This window comes from Etheostoma spectabile, chromosome 15, assembly GCF_008692095.1.
Source record: "Etheostoma spectabile isolate EspeVRDwgs_2016 chromosome 15, UIUC_Espe_1.0, whole genome shotgun sequence".
NCBI classification, from domain to species: Eukaryota; Metazoa; Chordata; class Actinopteri; order Perciformes; family Percidae; genus Etheostoma; species Etheostoma spectabile.
In genome coordinates, this window is record NC_045747.1 from 25,678,180 (window position 1) to 25,699,703 (window position 21,524).

The window sequence follows — 21,524 nt, forward strand, 5'->3', positions numbered from 1 at the left end:
TTCTTTCATTTCAATTTCGGGTCTGTCAGTCAAGGTGAAAACCGGGGACAGATCCAGCCGGGGACAGGTCACCAAAACTGGGGAATGTCCCCGGTAACCGCGGATGTCTGGTCACCCTACATCAGGGGCAGGTGGGGCACAGCCCTGTTGGGGTCAGTTACCACATTTCTAAGAACTTTTTTTTCTCTGAAAATTAGGCCCTATGTTCCCACAACCATATGTTCCCACATTTCTATGATTGTTCTTAAAGGACAATTCCGGTCGATTCCAACACGTAGCTCTGTTGTTTGTAGATTTAAAGTGCTGTCAGTAGAGAGAAAAGAAAAACCAAATAGTGCTACCTACACCGTGTTATCCTCCTGCTAGAGTTAGCACCCAACAGGCTTGAACAGGGCAAGTTTTCAACGTGTTTTTAGCCTTTAAATGTCATTAAAAGTGTCCCCCCCATGTGAAGTGATTCCTTCCGAGTGAACACAGTGAATCTGACTGCTGTAGATGTGACAGAAATTCATGAAATTTGTGCTAATCCAGCTGTGTTTAGTTCCGGTGTTGAGACAGCAGTTAGAGAGTTTAGGGACCGTCTACAAACTACAACACAGAAAAGAGATAAAACAAAAATATATAGGCTATCAATTTAATGATTAAATAAGGTAGTGTCTCCAAACTTACCTCAATTATAACTTGTCTCCTGCTAGTTGTACTACAGCACTTACAGTTTTATAGTTATTTTATGTTCCCACACATAAAAAGACACTCAAATGTATAAAACTAAAGAAAAGACATACAAGACCATAAACAAGTAAATAAACTACAGCTATTCTGATATTCCAGACCAGTCTGACGCCTGTTGGCCATTACCCTTCCCTCACATTTCTGTCATCTGTGTGACATAGGAGGGTGTATATAGTATGAAGTGCATCAGCTGTTGGGTTTCCTCCTGCCTCTTGTGTGATACAGGACGGTCTATGTAAAGCATGTAGTGATGTCTCCAAAGCAAGTAGTGTTGTGCACTGATATCTAACAAGATTATCTGCTAATGGTTAAAACTGTAGCCATGCATGTATCTGTTTGGGGTTTTTCTCCTTATATAGTTACATATATATATACATATATACCGTATACAGTATATATATTTATAAGTAATTTCCTACTTGTTCAGGAGGAAATTACTAGGCATTAGCTTCAAGCTAATTTATCACATCTACAAGGGACGGGAATTTTATAATCATTTCCACATTTGTGAACTCACATTGAATTATATAGCTAGACTAACGTTACCCGAGTAGGTTACTTGCAAAAAATCGAGACACTCCATACTCAAGTAAAGTGATCCCAACTGGTCCTGGTTAACCGTGACTAACACCGCTATGCTAACTTTACTAACGTTAGCGGAGGACCAGGCAAGCGTTGGGTGACCAGACGTCCCGGTTTCCGGGACAGTCCCCGATTTTGGCTACCTGTCCCCGGCTGGATCTGTCCCGGAAATGTCCCCGGTTTTCACTGTGATTGAAATACCCGAAATTGGAATGAAAGAAAGAAAAAAAAACCTGACAAAACGTAGCCGATAATCGCACACCCAACACACGCAGGCCCCAGACCGCCAGAGCCAGCGGTGCTCAGAGATGTTTTAGAAGCCGTGTGTTACGATGCTAAAATCACTGATTATTTACATGGAGTCTGGTGCGTTTAGCGAACGCAATTTCGCGGACTTTTATGTTTTAAAAAGGATCTTAATCTTTAACAGAAAGGTCGAGCTCCTTAGAAATCCTTCCCATAATGTTGTCAGACACTTAGAATATTAATCTGAGTCTGTTAGCAGCAAAACAAGCACTTTTATGAACGTAAATACAAGCTGGACAATTATCCTATTAACTTACATTGCAGCGATCTCGTTTAATACTGCATCAATGTCTGAGGAAAATATGTCCTCAGTAGTTTTTGTTGTATCTGATTCTCAATGAGCTGTTGCAGAAACAAGCCTTGAGCAGTAAAGCAAAAGCTGTCAGATAAATGTAGTTCAGTAAACATTACAACATTATGAAATATTGAGACTTTCTATCTTGAAATATTAGGACTATAAGGACTTTCTATCTTGAAATATTAGGACTTTCTATCTTGAAATATTAGGACTATTAAGACTTTATATTTTGAAATATTAAGACTTTCTATCTTGAAATATTGGGACTTTTTATCTTGAAATATTAGGACTTTTTATCTTGAAATATAAGGATGGATTTTTTTATCTTGAAATATTAGGACTTTCTATCTTGAGGTGTAGTGGAGTAGGAAGTAGCAGCAGGGGTGGGTATAGGATCATACCTTGGGGGGGGGGCTCAGCCCCTAATGAGAACAGCGCTAGGTCTAGTGTCCCCGTTTTAAGTTTTACAAAAATAAAAACATTACTTGTTTTGGAGGTAAATACACTTCTGAGCTGAAAATGTCCCCGGATGTTGTCTGAGAAATCTGGTCACCTTAGGCAAGCGGCCACGACTGTTTACAACGTGCAGCCTGTTCAGTATCCGTAGCCGAGAGAGCCAAGAGAGGGGGACTGTAAGTCGGAAAGAGATGACCATGAGTTTGCAGTGAACACTCCATTTTTAGGTTGGGTAGAGTTGACTCTTATTTTTTTCTTATTATTTTTCCGAAAGAAATGAACCTGAAGTAGAAGGGCATGACTTTGGGCACTTCCAGAAGAGGCGTAGCACCGATGCTGCTAACACTGGCATCGTCACTAACGGTGCCTACGATGCTTCAAAAAAAATGAGCATTGTTGGTGTTTTGTCATTTTAGAACTTGAAGGTATCGTAAGTATCGGTTCTGGTGACATCCCTAAGCAGCCTAAACTCAAATCTTCACAGATCAGCCTAGTGATGGCATCAGATAAGACAGCTATTATGCAGTAAAGTTGTGCTGCACATCAAATTACATTCCCATTTTGAATTATAAAAAGTACAAATACGGAGAGCCACTTAGCACAGACCTTTAAAGTTTAACTGTTGCCAACATGCAATCATGGGTCTTTTTGTGCATGTTCCCGAGTCAAACTCTCATTTAAAAGCATAATTGGGATGGAAGAGCCACTTTTAAGATTTACCGTATTCTCGTTTTTTGGTCTTTTGAATGGGAGAGTTGGGGCCACTTTATGCTAGCCTCTATATAGCTATTTTTAAAATGCTAAGAAGGTTCAACACAACATGAAACTTTGCTCCAAGTACCACAAGGGCCTCTACACATGAACTCAGCATTGAGAACATTGTTTGTGTACACAGAGTTTACTAAAAGTAAAGGTTTTGAACAACTCACTGTAGCTGTAGTTCTTCGGGTCACCATCCAGCTCGCCAGTCAAAAATAGTCGAGGGAAGAGAGTAAAGCCATTTGAGAGTAAGCCAGAGAGAGTAAAAGGCCATTTGACTGAAAAACGAGAATACGGTGAAACTTAAAAGTGCAGATTCCGTGCTAAGTAAGCTTTCAAACTAAAGTTTGACTTGGGTACATTCACAAAAAGACATTAGATTCAAGATTCAAGAACTTTATTTGCCATTTGTGTTTTCACACATAGGAACTCTTGTGCGGTTGTTACTCAGAGAGTCAAGTCGAGTTTAAAAAGACACACAAAGGATTTACATTATAAATAAATAAAATTGCACAAAACCATTTTGGCGACAGTAACGCTTTAAAGAGCGGATGTGGGAATGTTGTGTCACTGCAGGATTCCCTCCAGCTGGGACCCAGTAATTACTAAAACTATATAGCCTAAAGCCTGTATGTCTGACAGCACAGCTAATATGAACAGCTAATGGTAAAACAAAATCTATTAATAAGTCCATGGTAAACCGGAGTTGTTGCGGAAGTTATTTTTTCCAGCTTCTTGTCATTTATTGTGCATGCTACCTTATATTTACCACTTATGTTAATTTACCTTATATCTTATATTATTATTATTATTATTATATTATTATTATTATTATACCTTTATCTTGTTTTTTAAAACTGAGATATGTTATTGGTACCACAGGGTTTAACCAAAATCTAAATGTTGCTATCAGCAACATTGGTTTGCATTAAGCTTGCCGTAAACCCCACATTAGCTGCTAATGTTAGCAAACAATAGCTTGTCTGAGAACAGTCTGTTTAAATAAATATTTGCAAGCCACCAACTTTGGTAGCTAAAATATGCATGGTTCCATAGTAAGAGTTATTGCATTAGTTATGTTTTCCAGATTCTTGTAATTTATTGTACATGCTACCTTATATTTTCCCCAAGCCCCAAGCACAGACATCACACTTTAAATCCTACCTGCTGCCTTTCACCACCCACTTATTTAACTGCTGTCACATCCCTTGACATGCCATCTCCTTTTTCCTCATTTTTTCTGTTCTCAGCCCCCAACAGCTTTTTGGCTTAATCCATCTTTTTCCATAGACGTACACTGGTACCTGCTCGCTCAGCACCCACCAATCGGAAGGTTGGTGGTTCGATCCCTGGCCCTACAGTCTCATGTTGAAGTGTCTGGACAAGACACTGAACAATATAAAGAGATTAGATTAGATTAGAGTATACTTTATTCATCCCACAACGGGGAAATTTCGTTATTACAGAAGCAGCATTTTCTTTAATAACAGCAAAAAACGAAAACACACAAACAAGTAAACACACATGAAATACAGGCAAACAATATACAATGATTATATAGACTTAGACTTAGACTTAAACTTCTCTTTATTGATCCTTTGGGATGACTCCCGCAGGAAGTTGAAAGTTCCAGCAGCAGTTTTAGCAAGAAAAAAAGAAATAAAAAATAGATAAAAAGACAGTATACAGACAACAAAATAACAATAAAAATAATAACAACAATAAGAACGTTCGTCAAATAAACAAAGAAAAGACCATAAATTATTATTAAAGTGTCAGTGTTTAGTCCAGTATGTATGTCTGTATAAGTACTGTATGTATGTGTGTATGTATGTATGTATGTATGTATGTATGTATGTATGTATTGTCCTCTCTGCCCTATTTTCTCCTCCCCCCTAGCGAGGAGTTTTATAGTCGGATGGCATGAGGGACAAAGAAGATATGGTAGACTGAAAGTACGCAAAATGGCGTCAAATTAAGGTATTTTAAAGTGCGGTTGCCATGATACAAGAAACAATATTGCGGTGTAAGTGACGTTAAAATTAAATTGAATGTGTAATTAGAGTACTAAAGCAAGAGTCGGTAGTCCATTTACATTTACATAACAGTCAAAGCATGCAACCGAAGCCTGAATCTCATTTCTCTATCTTACCCATTCCCCTAGGTTTTGTGCGTTCATGTGAGACCTAGTGCTGTCCCAATACTCTTTTTGATTAAGGGCTAGGGCTAAGACGAAGGGGTGTATACCCCTTCAAACCTAGGGGGGACGCAAGCTTACTTGTAGACAAGGGCTATTGTACAAGAAGCAACAATGGCTGCCCCATCGACCCGAGAGAATTATTTAGGCTTACATTTTTGATTGAAAAATTACGACAGTCTTGTTCTGTGGTCTATAAAGTCCTGCGCATATATACTTGCAACCATGTTCTTAATTGAAACTTTAAAAAAATTGCTAGCTTGTTATGCTAACGCTAATCGCTACGGCCCATATTTCTCTGTCTTGAATGGACTTAATGCATGTCTGCAGTTTTAACCATTAGCAGAGAATTTCGTTTGATATCAGTGCACAACACTTCTTGCTTTGGAGACATCGCTACGTGCTTTACATAGACCGTCCTGTATCACACAGGGACGCCGGAGGAAACCAGGCTGATCCACTTTCAGGCTGAAAACGAGCAGAAGTTTCTTAAATGATGTGTTCATGTTGTAGAGACTTAGACTTAGACTTCTCTTTATAGCATTGGTACCGTATTATTGTAATCGTTTGTAATTAATTCCTGTTCTTGCACTTGTATATTGTTGTTGGTTCTGATACGGGACACTGATGAAATGTGAGAGAGGGGTTACAACAGGCGTCAGACTGGTCTGGAATATCAGAACAGCTGTAGTTAATGTGTTTGTTTGTGGTCTTGTGTTTTTTTTTTAGTTTTACACATTTGAGTGCCTTTTTTGTGTGTGTGACATGTAAGTTATGGTTCTAATAGTTGATAATGGTTCTGTAACATATTTTATGTCATTTTTTTGCCTTTTATGTTTAATTAATTGAGCAATAAAGACATATTTTGTTAACAAAATGTTTTTCTGAACATCAATGAAATGCAAAAAGGTTATAACTGAAACAGATATACAACACACCATGTGTGTGTATACAGATATGTATTGCAAACAGACCTAAGTACTACACAGACAACATCTGCCTCTGCACCACCAAAGTGAACATAAAATAACTATAAAATATATAAATGTATAAATGCATATGACACTGTTGTCAAAACAGTTTGGGGTTATTGGGGTTTTACATTCAAAACACACGATCCACACAGTTATGGATTAAACCACCAAAATTTTTAAAAAATAAAGCCGACAGCAGTGAAAGGAGGATGCAAGGTTATAGGGAGGGTTACCATGGTGGCAGCGGTGGAGGACATGGGGGATACGACGAGGGAGGATATCCCAACCAGAGCTCTTGCAGCCATGGGATTTGGATGTTCATCATATCAAAGGGGTTGACCAATGTGATCGCAGGCGTGCTGTCTCGCGCACCCCTAGATTCTTAATTTGATGTTCGTAACTGTTCTATTTTCTGAGTTGTCCCCTATTCCTCTGTCTTTCATGCCTTGTCTTTCTGCTCAGAGTGAAGATGGAGAGTGCCGGAGTGGACCAACACCTGGCTGCATGGACTACAGACTACCTCACCAACAGACCACAGTATGTGAGGCTCCATCACTGTGTGTCTGATGTGGTGCACTGCAGCACAGGTGCCCCTCAGGGTACGGTGCTCTCCCCCTTCCTTTTCACCCTCTACACCTCAGAGTTCACACACAACACCACCCACTGCCACATCCAGAAGTTCTCCGATGACACAGCCGTTGTTGGTTGTGTTTCTGAGGGGAACGATCTGGAATACAGGTCGGTCATCAGGGACTTTGTCAGCTGGTGTGAGCTCAACCAGCTTCAGCTCAACACCAGCAAGACAAAGGAGATGATAGTCGATTTCAGGACGAAAACATCCCCTTTCTCACCGGTGAGCATCCAGGGATCGGACATTAAGGTAGTGAAGAGCTACAAATTCCTGGGTGTTCACCTGAACAATAAACTGAACTGGACTGACCACACCAATGCACTCTACAAGAAGGGCCAGAGTCGCCTCCATCTGCTGAGGAGACTCAGGTCCTTTGGATTGTGCAGGACTCTCCTCAGGACGTTCTATGACTCTGTGGTGGCCTCTGCCATCCTTTATGCTGTGGTCTGCTGGAGGGGGGGCAGCTCGGACCGGGACAGGAGCAGACTCAATACACTAATCAGGAGAGCGAGCTCTGTCCTGGACTGTCCTCTGGACCCCATAGAGAAAGTAAGGGAGAGGAGGATGTTAGCCAAGCTGACATCCATCATGGACAACACCTCTCACCCCCTACATGACACTGTGGGGTCCCTGAGCAGCTCCTTCAGCAGCAGACTGATACACCCACGGTGTAAGAAGAAGAGGTACCGCAGGTCCTTCATCCCGGCCGCTGTCAGACTCTACAACGCCTGCACTACCTGATAGTGTTGTAGTTTCTGTTCCTGTTTTTCATTTAATCCACACACTCCCTGTATATCTTTATCTGTATTTATATTTTTTGATAAAAAGTACTTAATTTTTACATATTATTCATGGTCACCGGTGAATATAACTTATATTATGGTTACCTACTTTTGCTTTATAACTTTAATTACATATTCAATTTAATTTTGAAGTCACTTACTTACACTGCAATATTGTTTTTTGTACTATGGCAACCGCACTTTACTTTACAATACCTTACTAGACGTCACTTTACCTCAGTCTACCTTCTGCACATTGTCTATTGTTTGCCTGTCTTTCTTGTGTTTACTTGTTTGTTTGTTTTTTTGCTGTTATTGTTGAGAATGCTACTGTAACTAAGGAATTTCCCCGCTGTGGGATGAATAAAGTATTATCTTATCTTATCTTATCTTATCTTAAACTGCTCCTGTGGTACCCAGGGTTGCTGGATCTTGGAGACAGATGGACTGCATGGGGGGGAAGTAGAGAAAGGGAGTGGTATTTACATGTGACTATGGGGAATGTTTTGACCATCTCGCTAATTTGCCTTCAAACCTAACTTTAGTGTGGTGTTCTTTTAAGAAAGGAAAAACAAAAGTATGGAAAAAAAGGTGTGTTTATGATTGACGTGGTTGTTAGGGGATCCCTGTTCTTATGGAGGGGGGTGTTACGACCCCTCATTTTTCTGCCTGCTGATGGCTTCTCTGGTTTTCCTGACTGAGCTAGCAGTTTGGGAGGGTTTGTTAGTTAATTGGGAAACCCCGTTCTTAAAGCATGCTTACATTACATGTTAATGCATCAATAATGTCTATAAAAAAATAAAATAATAATATAACACTGACAAGGGCCATTCTGCATAATGATTCATTTGCTCTATCAATATCTTTTTTTTTATATTTTCAATAAAGCAATTTTGTTTTCACCCAGCAGGAAAAGTATCAAAAACATGTAGATTATTGTCCAGCATTAAAATAAGTAAGTATTATGATTAAAACTGTAAGCACCAAAAAAGTACTCATTATGCAAAATTTCCAATTTCATTTCAGAAAAATATTATATTACTGGATTATAATCATTGATAGATTTAATATGTATCGCTTTAATGTGGAAGCTGTTAAAGGTGAAGCTCATTTTAACATACTAACCATGATCTTAACCTATGGTAACATATCATAATGAATTTGTTGATAATAACTTTTACCAATAATCTGACTCGGTAACTGAATCTATTAAATAACTACAGTAGAGTATAAAGTAGCCTACATTAAGTCCCTCTGAATTCTAGTGGAGTAAAAGTATAAGTAAATTGGCCACACTTTAAACCGTGGCTTTGAGGAACATTTTACCTGAAGGCTGATGTTGGTGAGTAATGAGCCAAGCCCACCAGCGCAGCCGCGCTAGCGACGTACTCCTCGGGGTAAAGACACAGTGGTCTACAACTGGGCAGCTTTTGACATTTGGAAGAGTTCCGTGTATTGGAAAATATCTCCAACAAATAACAGGCCACCCAAATTTAAAACACAATGTAGCATTACATTCAACACACCATGTCGATACGTCGTCGCCATGGTCTTTGGATTGCATTCATCACTGCAGCAGTCACACTGTATAACATTAATGTATTCAAGTAACCCTAAAATCTCGCGGTGCTACCATTCAGACATCTTGCATTTCACTAAATCTGGTCTTGGAGAACATTTTCATTAAAAAAACTACACACTATATATATGCCGCACAGAAACAGGCTGTTTTAGTCGTTAGAGCGAGGATTAGTTTTTCTCCGGATGTGAGGCGGTTAGACCGAGCCTCGCGTGCCAATCCAACGGAGTTTAGACGGTCTCTCACGGGGGCTCTCTAGCCGTATTGTGCGTCATCTCCATCGCTCGCTGCCGTTTTGTAATTTTTCTCCATTGAGGAAACATGGCAACTCCCGCCGCTGTCAACCCGTCCGGTAAGTCACTATCCCAGTCTGTTGGTGGAGAGGAAACGGAATGTTTACTTACGGTATCTGAATATAGAAAAATAAGCTGTCTTTTAGGAAGACTGTTGCTGAAGAGGGCTGAAGCGCCTACAGGCCGCCGAAGCCTGGCTTTAACATCTATCCCCCTTCCCCCACTGAACCGCCGCTCACAACACTTTTATTCTTCACAGCGTTGCTACCAATTTAGGTGCCAAAACAACTTGGTTGTTGTGTTATTATCTGCATTTTATTTCCATACAGCATTTCCTCTTAGCTCCTGTTTTTCTCGGTAAAGCTAGCCAAATGCATTCATTTTGCCGACCCTTTGCTTTCCTCACTCTGATACAAAAGGTTGTTTTGCATATCGTTGCCCTACATCACTGCCTTTCATATGTTATGTTGGCCTACATCGGAGACATTTTACAATTTGTTGTCGTAAATAGGAGACAGACTGACACTTTCTCTGTTGCTCGCCTGTTGATTCATTATTGCATTGAAAGGGTTTAGATATCCCGGGTAGGCTGTAATGTTACTGCTTTCATGGAAAGAGCGAAATGCTAAACCCATTATAAAAATCTTCTAATGTTACAACGTTATGGCATTTGGCCTGAGGTAGGCTACGTACGAGAGGCAACATTAACAATTTACGATTCCTCTAAAATCATTCTGCAATCCGGCATCTAGCCACCAGACACCACGTAGCCTACCGCGTATTTGAATAATATGTTAACTTTCAGAATCCGTGCCCCTGTTTCAGACTCAGTCCTTTCTCTCGGTGGGCAGCAGGGCATTGTGTGAACCAGTAACTTAGCCTAATAAAAGTTACAATTTGATTGAAATGCGTGATCCTTGGTTATTCACACGTTTGCCGATTTATTGGAATTCGATGTTAATATGTAACAGATCTTAATGTGAATGTCTGAGTGCTATGTTTGTTTCCGGACAAACAAAGAAAGTGTAAATTGATAAATGTTTAAATAGAGTCTGGAGTTGTGTTCTCCCTGTGCCGAGTTGCTTGGATTTTACTAGTACATGTACAGCACGGGTCTCAGTTAAATTTGTATGTATTTTAATAGATTTTTTTATATGTCTCACCCCAGAATAGACAGTAAATACATTTAAAAAAAAAAATACTGTATATTGTATAAAGTGTTCAAATAAGGCAGTTTATCACTTTAATGTGGTCTGAGTCAACTGCCATGGCAATACATTAACATAATTACAATTTACAAATGTACTGTAGCTATTGCATATTATGGAGTGGATATGCCTTGAGGTTTTACTATTCAGCATAATTAGAAAAGAAATGTGGTATAAATGGTTCTACATGGCATCTTTTGTTTTTAGCCTCCTCAAATAGGATTTAATAAGTATTCAAGTATAAGAAAATAACAGCGAAAGGATCTGTCCAAATCATGAAAGAGTGGCAAAGTAATTAATCTTGTGTAAAGGACTCTCAGCGTTTCGGAGACCTCCGTATGAAAACATGTCAACCATACTCTACCTCACGCTCTGTGCCACTTCATTGGCAATGCAAATGAAAATGGAATATAAATAAAGAATTGTGTGGTTATTAGCACATTGGCTGCATACAGAGTGTTGAGAGGTGCTGTTAGAATGAACAATGACCAGATGAGAAAATATCAGTAGGTAAGTATTATCAGTGTCAGATAAAAGAAGGGCAGTGTTAAAAGACAAAGCAAAATTCCTTCTCTTTCTCTTGTTTCTTATTTATTGCAAATAAGAGTAATGTATCTTGGATGAAAGCAGCACAAACTGTCTAGGCCAGAGAAAACCCATTGCTTTGATTGTTTTCCCCGGCATGTTGTGTTTGTTGTAATGTGAGGATCCACTCAGATGTTTGAGGGAAGCGTGCAGTGAGAGCTACATGCAGCTTCTCTATCCACTCAGTAAGAAAAAGTCATGCTTAACTCTGCAGCTGTTGTTGCTGTAGCCAGAGGAGGGCAAAGTTAGCCTGCTGATCTGTGATCATCCTCCTTGTGATCATCCTTCTTGTGTCCCCTGGCGTGGCAGCACAGTCCGGTGTGTTGACCTCAGACCAGATGCCCGGGGATGTGGGAATGCTGTGTCACTGCAGGATTACCTCCAGCTGGCCATTCTCCAGATCCAATTGGTGTAAGAGCATAGAGAGATAATGAGACATAACCTAATGAGGACTGTGTGTTTGGAGAGGACAACGGCGATTTCAGGACCTTGAAATATACAGATCAAACTGCAGAATGTATAGAAAACGGTTGAGTACTGCATGTACTGTGGGGTGGTGGTAGCTCAGTCAGTAGGGAACTGGAGGGTTGCTAGTTCAAGTCCCGAAACGGACCAAAGTATGGTGGTGGACTGGTAGCTGGAGAGGTGCCAGTTCACCCGGACACTGCCTCTGTGCACTTGAGCAAGGCACCGAATCCTTAACTGCCCGGGGCGCCTTTCCACGGGCAGCCCCCTCACTCTGACATCTCTCCATTTAGTGCATGTATAGGTACTGAGCATGTGTGTATAGTTCAGGCCTGTGTGTAATGTGTGTAATAACAACAGAGTGTGAATTGTAATTTCTTTCTGCAAGATTAATAAAGTATAGGTTATTATCATATATTTTCTGTGTTTTCTGTCATATCTACAATGTTGTAATATTTGATTTACATATTTAACATTGCTACAAATCCCTGTGAGCTAAAACGTTAAGACTATTCTGAACACTCCGGTTTCAACTGTTTTTTTCTACTCTCGGCTTAACCTTAATGGTGGAACGGCTGAGGATCGGCATCAATTTAGTCAATTCCGTATTGTATCTCTTTTATGCAAAGCTGTGGTACGTGCATTTTAGGAGCTTGGCTTATCTATTTATATTACAAAAAGGATTTTGTATAACAAATGCATTTACACTGAGGAATGTTTGGAATAAAAAAAGGTTTGAGACAGTACAGAAGGACAGGTATCTAGGAATTTCAAAAGAGTGGAGTGATTTCTTTTTATTCTTTTCTGGATTATTCATTTGCTGAATAACGGGACACGCTTGAACAAACTCAGAAAAGATGGTGAGTATAATTGAATCAGTAAATTTGGTCCATAAGTCTACATCGACGACATTCCCTTTCTGGGATTGTTCAGATGCCGCCGGAAATTCTGCCGGATGGCCCTCTTTATTGGCTGGATGTCCGTTACCTTCATCTTTCTTTGTGTTGGCGTCCTAAACTCCATTGAATTAATGAGGACTATGGTTAACTGCTCCTCAGATCTCTGCAGGGTAAATCCAGACAGTCAGCTTGACTATCTGTTAGAGGTGTAATGAAATCTCGTCCCTACAAGATCTTGCAAGATGACATGACGAGATATCTAGTCAAGGTCAAAAGTGTTTCACAATATTAGTACCCAAGGTCAGAACAGCAGCCCTGAAATTAGCATAGAAAATCCCCCGCCCGTTCTCTAGGGCTGAACGTGATTGCAGTTTTTTCCATCCATATTGAGATTTAATATGCGCTTATTTTTTAACCTCTTTGTTTTCTGTATCATTCAATAAAGACACGGGATAAATCACAATATATATTATGAACAACACAAGATTAGATAGATTAAACAAAGCCTGTATGTGATGATGAAATTAGGTGATGCATGAATTAATATGAATGAGATCTTTTATTTAACTACTTTAATCACAGTAGAATATTGATGACCAAGTTTGGTGTAAACATGCATATGAAAGTCAGAAACAAATCACACAAACTAAAGTGCAGATTGCAGAAATATAAAAACAAATATGTGGCTTTACATTATTATTTACTGTAATAATCTTATGTTAACATGTGGATTGCACTTTTTAAGCACTTTAAGCAGTCTTTAAACTTTACTAGACAGTTAAATAAGTAAAAATAGAATATATATATATACACACATATATACCGACCTTTTGTAAAGTTATTAAAATAATTTTAATAGATAGAAATTGCGCAAATTACACACAAAGAAATTTGCGTAGCTAGCTGAAAAAACATTAACTTTGTCATATCTCGGCCAAAATGAAAGCTTTCAACGCAAAACTTTAGAATCTTCTTTGGCATGACCCTTTAAGGCTCCACAACAACCTTTACAAAACTCGGCCACTAGAGGGTGCTACAATGGACTTAGACGCGTTTTGGCAAATAACTCAATGCATTTAGATGGAAAATTTGCAATTGCAATTTCTGCCGCAGTAAATGCTATCATCACAAAACTTGAGATTACTGTTTGACATCCCACCCTAAGGGTCTATTCCAGATTTGGTGATGATCGGGCCTTTAGGGGGCACTATAATTGAGGTAGAAGCGTTTTGGCCTTTTAATCAATGAATGGGAAAATTGCTATTGCAAATCACCACAGACTTTACAGTTCGTATTTAGTGAAATTTCTTGACATTTGCCTTGCCTCTGTCGTTCTTTGGGTTCTGCTTCCACATGCTCATCTTTTGCAGGCTTACTTTCGTGGGCTCCACGGGTCTCAGGGGCGGCGTGCAGCGGTGGGGGAATCGCGCTGGGGAGGCTTGGACCCCGGTCCTAACTGCTTGCAGTTCTAGTTCTGTTTGCTATCAGACCAAACTCAAACTGAGGCTCCTTCACGCAAACAAGTCAATGGAGAGCAAAGAGTTGTTTTCCCCTCCGGTGAGGGCGGTGACTTAGATGCGCTCTGTGGATGTGATATAATTGCTCTCATTGTATGGTCTGGCTAATCAAACAGACCCTGAGTCTGTGTGTGTGTGTGTGTGTTGTGTGTGTAATCCCTTTTGGAATATTAATTGTCCAGAATGGTAATTGGCCTGAGGCTGTTTAATAGACTTGGTGGTTTGGGGAAAGACATCTGTAGAAAGAAACAAAAGCTGACATTGAAGAGAGAGAATAGAAACAACCTTGTCTGAGGGAGAGCTGTGATTGAAAAGGAGAAAGTATGCAACATTCCCACTGGTCTCCCTACAGGCTCATTAATGCGTTTGACCTCGGGGCTTTTTACTTAAAACCAGGCTTCTGATCAACAGTTGCTGTGTGCTGTTAAGAAACTGCACCAAAGAAACCTGGAACACCTGCCATGCATTTAAAAGAATCCAGAAATTGTCAGCTTACCCAGTAATAGACAGCTGGGACACTGTTGGCTTTAGTGCTCCTTGCAATTGCTTTAGTTACATTATGCTGAGTGACAGTGACACTAAGAAGTGTTTCCCCCAGGTTGACTGCTCTTGCCTGCCGGGTGGGTGGGTTTTGTTCTCAATATAACTCTAGGGTAACTACCCTACAACATTATGGAATGAATCCCGTCAGAGATAGACCTTTTAAACCTCTTTGAGACCTTTCTGTTTAACCAGAAACAGCTCTGAAGTCGCTAGTGCTAAACCCACCAAAGTCCATTGATAGAAGCAATAGTTTTAGCGTGTATACAGCCAATGTATTTTGACATGTAAATCCATAAACTAAATGTGTTTATTTCAACCAAAACTAGAGTTGTGATGGTTGGAAAAGTGGAAAGACGACACAAAACCACTTTTCATAGTTTTATTTTGTATTATATTTCAACTTGAAGTCTATTTTACGATGCTAAAATTACTGTTTACATGGACATGTTTTCATGTTTAAAAAAAAAGGATCTTACCCTTAAAAATCTTTTCCACATTTTTTTCAGAAACTTAGAATATTAACCCTTGTGTTGTCTTCTCGTCAAAATTGAAAGTCAACACTTTTGTTGACACTTTTTAATAAATGTTTTTAACCTTGTCTTACGTTTTTGTCCCTTTTTCCAACACATTTTTCAATGTTTGTCACGTTTTTGGACGTTTAACACCACGTAAGACTAACTTTTTAACTTTTAGTTTTACAGTTATTTTTGGAATTTATCGTTAACAAACCTTTTTTTTAGGAAATTATACCTAATGTTTGAGTTAGAAAAGCAGAAATTTTGAATTATTTAGACTAAAATTAAAGGAATGTCTGTTGATGGATAATCACAGACTGGAATATGTCAACTTTTACTCAATACTATTTCAAAACCACTTCAATTTCTTTCCTCCAAATGCTATAAAATTGAATAAGACCCCCCAAAATGAATGAAAGTAGAGAGTTGCCAAAGAGTGTTGCGTGGAATCAATCATGCTACTTTGTGTAATTAAAAAGAACATTGATATAGGAAAATGGGTCAGTTTAATCAAGGACAACATGAGGGTTAAGCTGAGCCTGTCAGTGGCAAAACAAGCACTTTTATGAAAGTATAAACAAGCTTACATTCTTGTTTTGCGGCTGCCGATTGCAGCAATCTAGCCTAATAATGGACAAATGTCAAAGAGTGTTGTTCCTATCAGTCACTTAGGCAGAAAAACATAGGAAAATAGGGTCCAGGTTGAAAAAAACGGTAGTTACCCTTTAAGTTAACCTTTCCAGGAGTAAAGTGGGACACTTAACACTACATTGTGTAATTATTACCTAGTAATGTTCCATTCAGGATAATGGCCCATCTGTTGTTGCTAGATGGGCTTGGGTTTGCCATATTATGCTATCAGCAGGTTTTTGAGTGTACACTACCTTTTGAGGTTATTCTGGAGAATAGTATTTGTATTATTAATTGCCATTGTTATAGATGGTTGCAATTATAAGAAACATGCATAAAGCAGGTATATTTTTCTCCACTCTGTGTTGATAAGAGCATTAAAAACTTGAAAAATATCCTTTTTGCAAGATCTAGAACAGATTAAAAAAAGTGTGATTAATTTTTGATTAATCGCCAGTAAACTATAGACAATCATGCGATTAAAAATTTTAATTGATAAACTACTGAGTCTGTCTGTTACTGGTAGCTACCAACAACGTTTCAACTGATCAACTGATCTGTAATAATAGAAAATGTAATAACTTGTAAAAAGAATTCCAAACCTATTTATTTAGAACATTTACGTTATTTATATTAAATAGGGCTGGGATGATTCGTCGACATAGTCTACGTCATCAATTACATAGTTTGCATCGACGCATCACGTCTAAATATAACATGGCTGCCTCCATCAACAGCACAAGTAAGGATTCCTCACAACATGTTGAGAAAAAGGCTTGGGATCAGGGGTCAGAATAACAGCAGCAAAACACTGTAAGTTATGTCCTGCACTGACTTGAGTGTGAGGTAAACTGTGCTGCGTCTCCCCCATCTGTAGCGCACCCCAGATTCCATAATTGCGCAACCAAGCCAGATTGTTTCAAGAATCTCAGGAGTTCTTTATAGCGTCAGTTATAACGGCCCACGTATTCAAAAATTGTCTGGTTTAAATCGGGCTAGGGCTCATAATTCCCTGCCAATTTGCTGCCAAAATGAATGGCAGTCAATGGAATGCTAACGGCGGGTGAGTGCTTTGTAGCATTAAAATGGCGCCATGGGAGCTACGCTTAATGGACGCCCGCTTACCCCCTTGGTTGCACTGGGCAGCTTCCACGTATGAATGTGTAACTGTGAATGTGATCAGGGCGTTCCTCCAATGCCAATTATGTAAAAAATGGCCAACCTCTAGTGATTGATATAACCTGAATTGGTCCTAATTAGTAGTACCCATTTAATTAGGTCAGTTCTCTAAAAAGTTCGGTACTCAACCCTATTTTGCACACTTTTTAGTAAAAGCTTTCCACCAGCCTTTCAGTACGCTATATTAATAGTGATAGCAATTTAATTTATATCTTTGCCTTCTTTTTTTGATTCATTTTTATTTATCACTCAATCTTTTGCTTTTTTGACTCCTGAGCTGCTGTAACAAGTGATTTTCTCCCATGTGGGATTGATAAAAGTTCTTATTTCATAAAGCCATAAAGCTGGCTATCTCTGGAAACTGTGCAGGCCTAGACTGTAGTTAATTAACGAGAAACACTGGATTAGTCATTGAAAATGAGAACTGGGCTAGTTTTCCTTTTGTACGAAGCAGCAAAAAAGTTGTATCATGACGTGTTTGAGTTCATTTACCTGACTTGCCATTGCAACGTCCTGCAATGTGACTATTGCGCTACGTCAAAGCTGAAACAAAATATCGTGCAGCCTTAATGTATTTCCCTATAATGAGTCCCTATTCAGACTGGTACCAGAAAGGCAGCAGTGTTTGCTGTGTTCCTGCCAGGCTGAATGACCGTCAGATGAAGTTGTTTTTTCATCAGATGAGGCTAGTTTAGAGCTGTGTGATACTCTCCCACTTCATGAATGAATGATGGAAGACTTTTCTGAAGGCCCTGCACTGCTGTATCGGTGTATTTCTCTGGAAAAGACGTGAGGGGCTGGGAATACACACTGTATCAAATATTAACTATGTTACTTGGTGCACTGGGGCATGCTGAAGGGTTTGTTTTGCATATCCATTCCATCTGTCTAAATGAGTGAGTGAGGGAATGGAGTGGAGAGACGAAGGGGGAAAAGCAAGGACAATAGAATGGAGTAGTGTATGAGGAAGGAGGGAAATAATGCGTTGTGAGAGAAAAAGAGGAAGATGGATGCTACAGCATAATTGCTCTCAGTATGACACACAGCACTGTGGCTTCATAGCATGTAACAGCTAGTGTTGCACCGTATACCAATACTATAAAGGTGTCGCTGTACCCTGCGGTTCCTGCCGTCCAGTGGTTACCTCCAGCGCAGTAATCTCTGGGTGGCGAGCAGGGTCTGTGGCAGTCATTCACTTGGGCGACAGCTGCTTCATACCTTTACCTTTCTGAACTTTCTGAAATTAAATGAAGGAAAGATTGAGGTGGTTGTTTTTGGAGCAAAAGAGGAATGTTTAAAAGGATGCGCTCAGCTTCAAACAACAATGTTAAAAACAACAGACAAAGTCAGAAATCTTGGTGGAGTCATGGATTCTGACCGGATTTTTAACAGCCACATTAAGACAATTACAAAGTCAGCCAATTATCACCTTAAGAATATATCAAGGATTAAAGGACTTATGTGTCAACAGGATTTGGAAAAACTTGTCCATGCTTTCATCTTCAGTACACTTGACTACTGTAACGGGGTCTTTACAGGTCTCCCTAAAAAATCAGACAGCTGCAGCTGATTCAGAACGCTGCTGCTCGGGTCCTCAGTAAGACCAAGAGACTGGATCACATCACTCCAGTTCTCAAGTCTTTACACTGGCTTCCTGTGCCTCAAAGAATTGATTTCAAAGTACTCTTGCTAGTTTATAAATCACTCAATGGTTTAAGACCAAAATACATTTCTGATCTGCTACTACACTATGACCCCCCTAGACCTCTCAGGTCATCTGGGACAGGTCTGCTTTCTGTCCCCAGAGTCAGAACTAAACAGGGTGAAGCAGTGTTCAGTTTCTATGCTCCTCATATCTGGAACAAACTCCCAGAAACCTGTAGATCCGCTGCTACTCTCAGTTCTTTTACATGCCTGTCTTTAAATCATGTAGATTTCTTTAATGTTTAATTTCTTATACTGCACTGTAACTTTTATTCTTGTGTTTTATCGGTTTTATTTTTTAACAGTTTTTTAACTGTTTTTATGTAAAGCCCTTTGAATTGCCCTGTAAAGCTGCCTTGCCTTGCCTTATTTTGCTGTGATCAAAACCACTAACCCTCTGCAGCCTACTAGGGAGGCAACAATTATAGATTTTGTTGGTACAGTTATAGTCTAAAAAAATAATCACGATTATTATGCGTTCATTTCACTGCTAATGTATAAAATTAAATAAACACTGTTATTTATTGCTGCCTTTTGAAACAGAAATAACAGTAACAGTTTGGAATGTTTTGAAATGATTATATGATCAATCATCAACCTTTTTATTTAAATTCATCTGAAAAGATTGACTAGTGAACGACTAGAGGTGAATCAGTCACACCACAAACAAAGGCCAAGTTGGCAACAACAAAGAAGTTGGCCCTTTTTTTCTGGTCTTGCTAGCTGGTGTGTCTAAAAGTTAGAGGAGCTGCTAGACAAGATGCACCTGTTACAGAGAGATGCACAGCATGTTGCCAAGGCATAAATGCGATGGAGAGCTCTCTTTGCAGCCTTATATTCAACAGGGGATGAAGAGGAGCAAGTAACTAACGTTAATTGGTAACATCCTTGACGTGATCCAGCTGTTGCAGAGTTTTAACTCGTACGAAAGTTACACTACTGTCAGCTCGCTCCCTAAATGCAAACGTCGGCTCTTTCAGGTACATCAGTAAGTTAGTAGTAGGGTTTACAGGGGAGTTGCATATGAAGTGGTTTGGGGTCCTTCTGTAAGTAATTTTGGGGTACGATTTGGTTTTGATTCTACAAGCAGCAATACCACAGACCAAGCAATCGGCAAACAGACCCATTTTCAATGGGCACTGCACTAGCACAAGAAAATACAGCCACTTTGTTCCTATTGTATTCTACTTCTTTTTTCTCATGAACAAAAACGTAACACTCAACTACCACACGGTCAAAATACAGTTTGCTTCTCCATTCATGCAACAGCTGAGTGCAGTTACCTCTTGATTACAATACCTTACCTCCTAAGTGGCAGGAGGTTGAAACCAAACAAACACCAAAATGGCTCTTACACTAATAATTGGACAAATTGGAAAGACTATGCTAACCCTGTGCTGTTTTGCTGTTACTGTTGTATCTTCCAGAGATGGGCAGTGAGTTGCCAGGGACAGTAGCCATGCCTGGGGCTGTTGGAGCCAGTCAGGTGAGGATGGGTGGAGCTGTGCCAGGCCGCGGGGGCAAGAGAAGATCCGGAGGGTGAGTAGTTTCACCGCCAAACTGTTGTGGAAATGACCCTCTACAAACTTATATAATACTTATATATTTTCTTTGGCAAGAGTTGACATTTTCCTTTTACTCTCAATGGTGCTCCATCGGTGTGTAAATGTGTGTGCATGTAGGGCTGAACAATTTAGGGAAGAAATTGAATTGCGGTTTTCCTGCCAGAAATTACAATTCAATTTGCGATTTTTTGCATGTTAAATAAAGTTTCTGTAAACATTCTGTGATATGGAACATTCCATTGCATTTATCCAATGAAAAAACAGTTAATATAATAATGAAAAGAGGAATAAAAATGTAAAATCAAATGTTACACCAAACATTCAACTAAATATTTCACATTTGATTAATAGCGGTCTTCACGATTAGCTAATCACTTTCTTTCAAATCGCAATTTTGATTTAAAAACAAATAATCATTCAGCCCTAGTTTGAAGCAGAAATAATCAAAAACCTAGTATACTTTTTATATTTGTACAAATAACATAAATGTGCCTGCACGTGTCTCATCATATTCCTTTTATTAAAGAAAAAAACAATATTTACACTTACTACACTTTCATTGCGCCCCTTTCTGATTGCGGCCAGAGCATGCATTCATTTCATTGTGATGTGTGTGAAGCAAGACACACTAAGCTACAGGGGGAGCAGATCCGACCAGTCCTGTTTTTTTCCCAAATAATAAAATCAATGGGAACGTTAAAGGGCTCATCCGCTCATCATTTACTCTTCTTAGGAAATAATTGTTTTTTGTGAACGGAGAAAGAAAGGGGGTGGGGAATGTGACCACTTTTCAAAAACTCTAATATGAGTGAAACCCCATTTGACATGTGAATGGCATTCCCAGGTTCTGAATTACTGTGGAAAGAGCAGAGAGTGTGTGTGTGTGGGGGGGGGGCTGTACATGAGCTCAGTGCCTTGAATATTTTAATCCTCAAGGGCTAAAGCAATGCATTTAACCCATGCACAGACATTAGGGCTACATACACATGAATACATAATACAAACTTGATCTAGCCAACATGCCAAGTAAACATGGCACAGGGAGACAACAGGGACTGCTCCTCTTCTTGTCCATATCATTGTTGCTTTATTTATTAAGTTGTGTGTGTGTGTGTGTATGTGGAT

The 21,524-nt window shown here is 39.5% G+C and overlaps 2 protein-coding genes across 2 annotated transcripts in view; both read left to right on the forward strand.

The window, feature by feature from the left end:
* The window catches only part of fah (fumarylacetoacetate hydrolase (fumarylacetoacetase)), a 30,561-nt gene extending 24,889 nt beyond the window's left edge, over nucleotides 1-5,672 (forward strand). The window contains 1 exon segment of the mRNA XM_032536569.1: nucleotides 5,661-5,672. The gene's annotated coding sequence lies outside the window, so the exon portion shown is untranslated.
* A 3,607-nt stretch (nucleotides 5,673-9,279) lies between these two features.
* The window catches only part of arnt2 (aryl-hydrocarbon receptor nuclear translocator 2), a 67,028-nt gene continuing 54,783 nt past the window's right edge, over nucleotides 9,280-21,524 (forward strand). Inside the window, exons 1-2 of the mRNA XM_032536550.1 lie at nucleotides 9,280-9,648; nucleotides 20,262-20,373. Of these exons, the coding sequence (XP_032392441.1) occupies nucleotides 9,618-9,648; nucleotides 20,262-20,373 (143 nt within the window). The 5' untranslated portion in view covers nucleotides 9,280-9,617. The remainder of the gene's footprint in view (nucleotides 9,649-20,261; nucleotides 20,374-21,524) is intronic.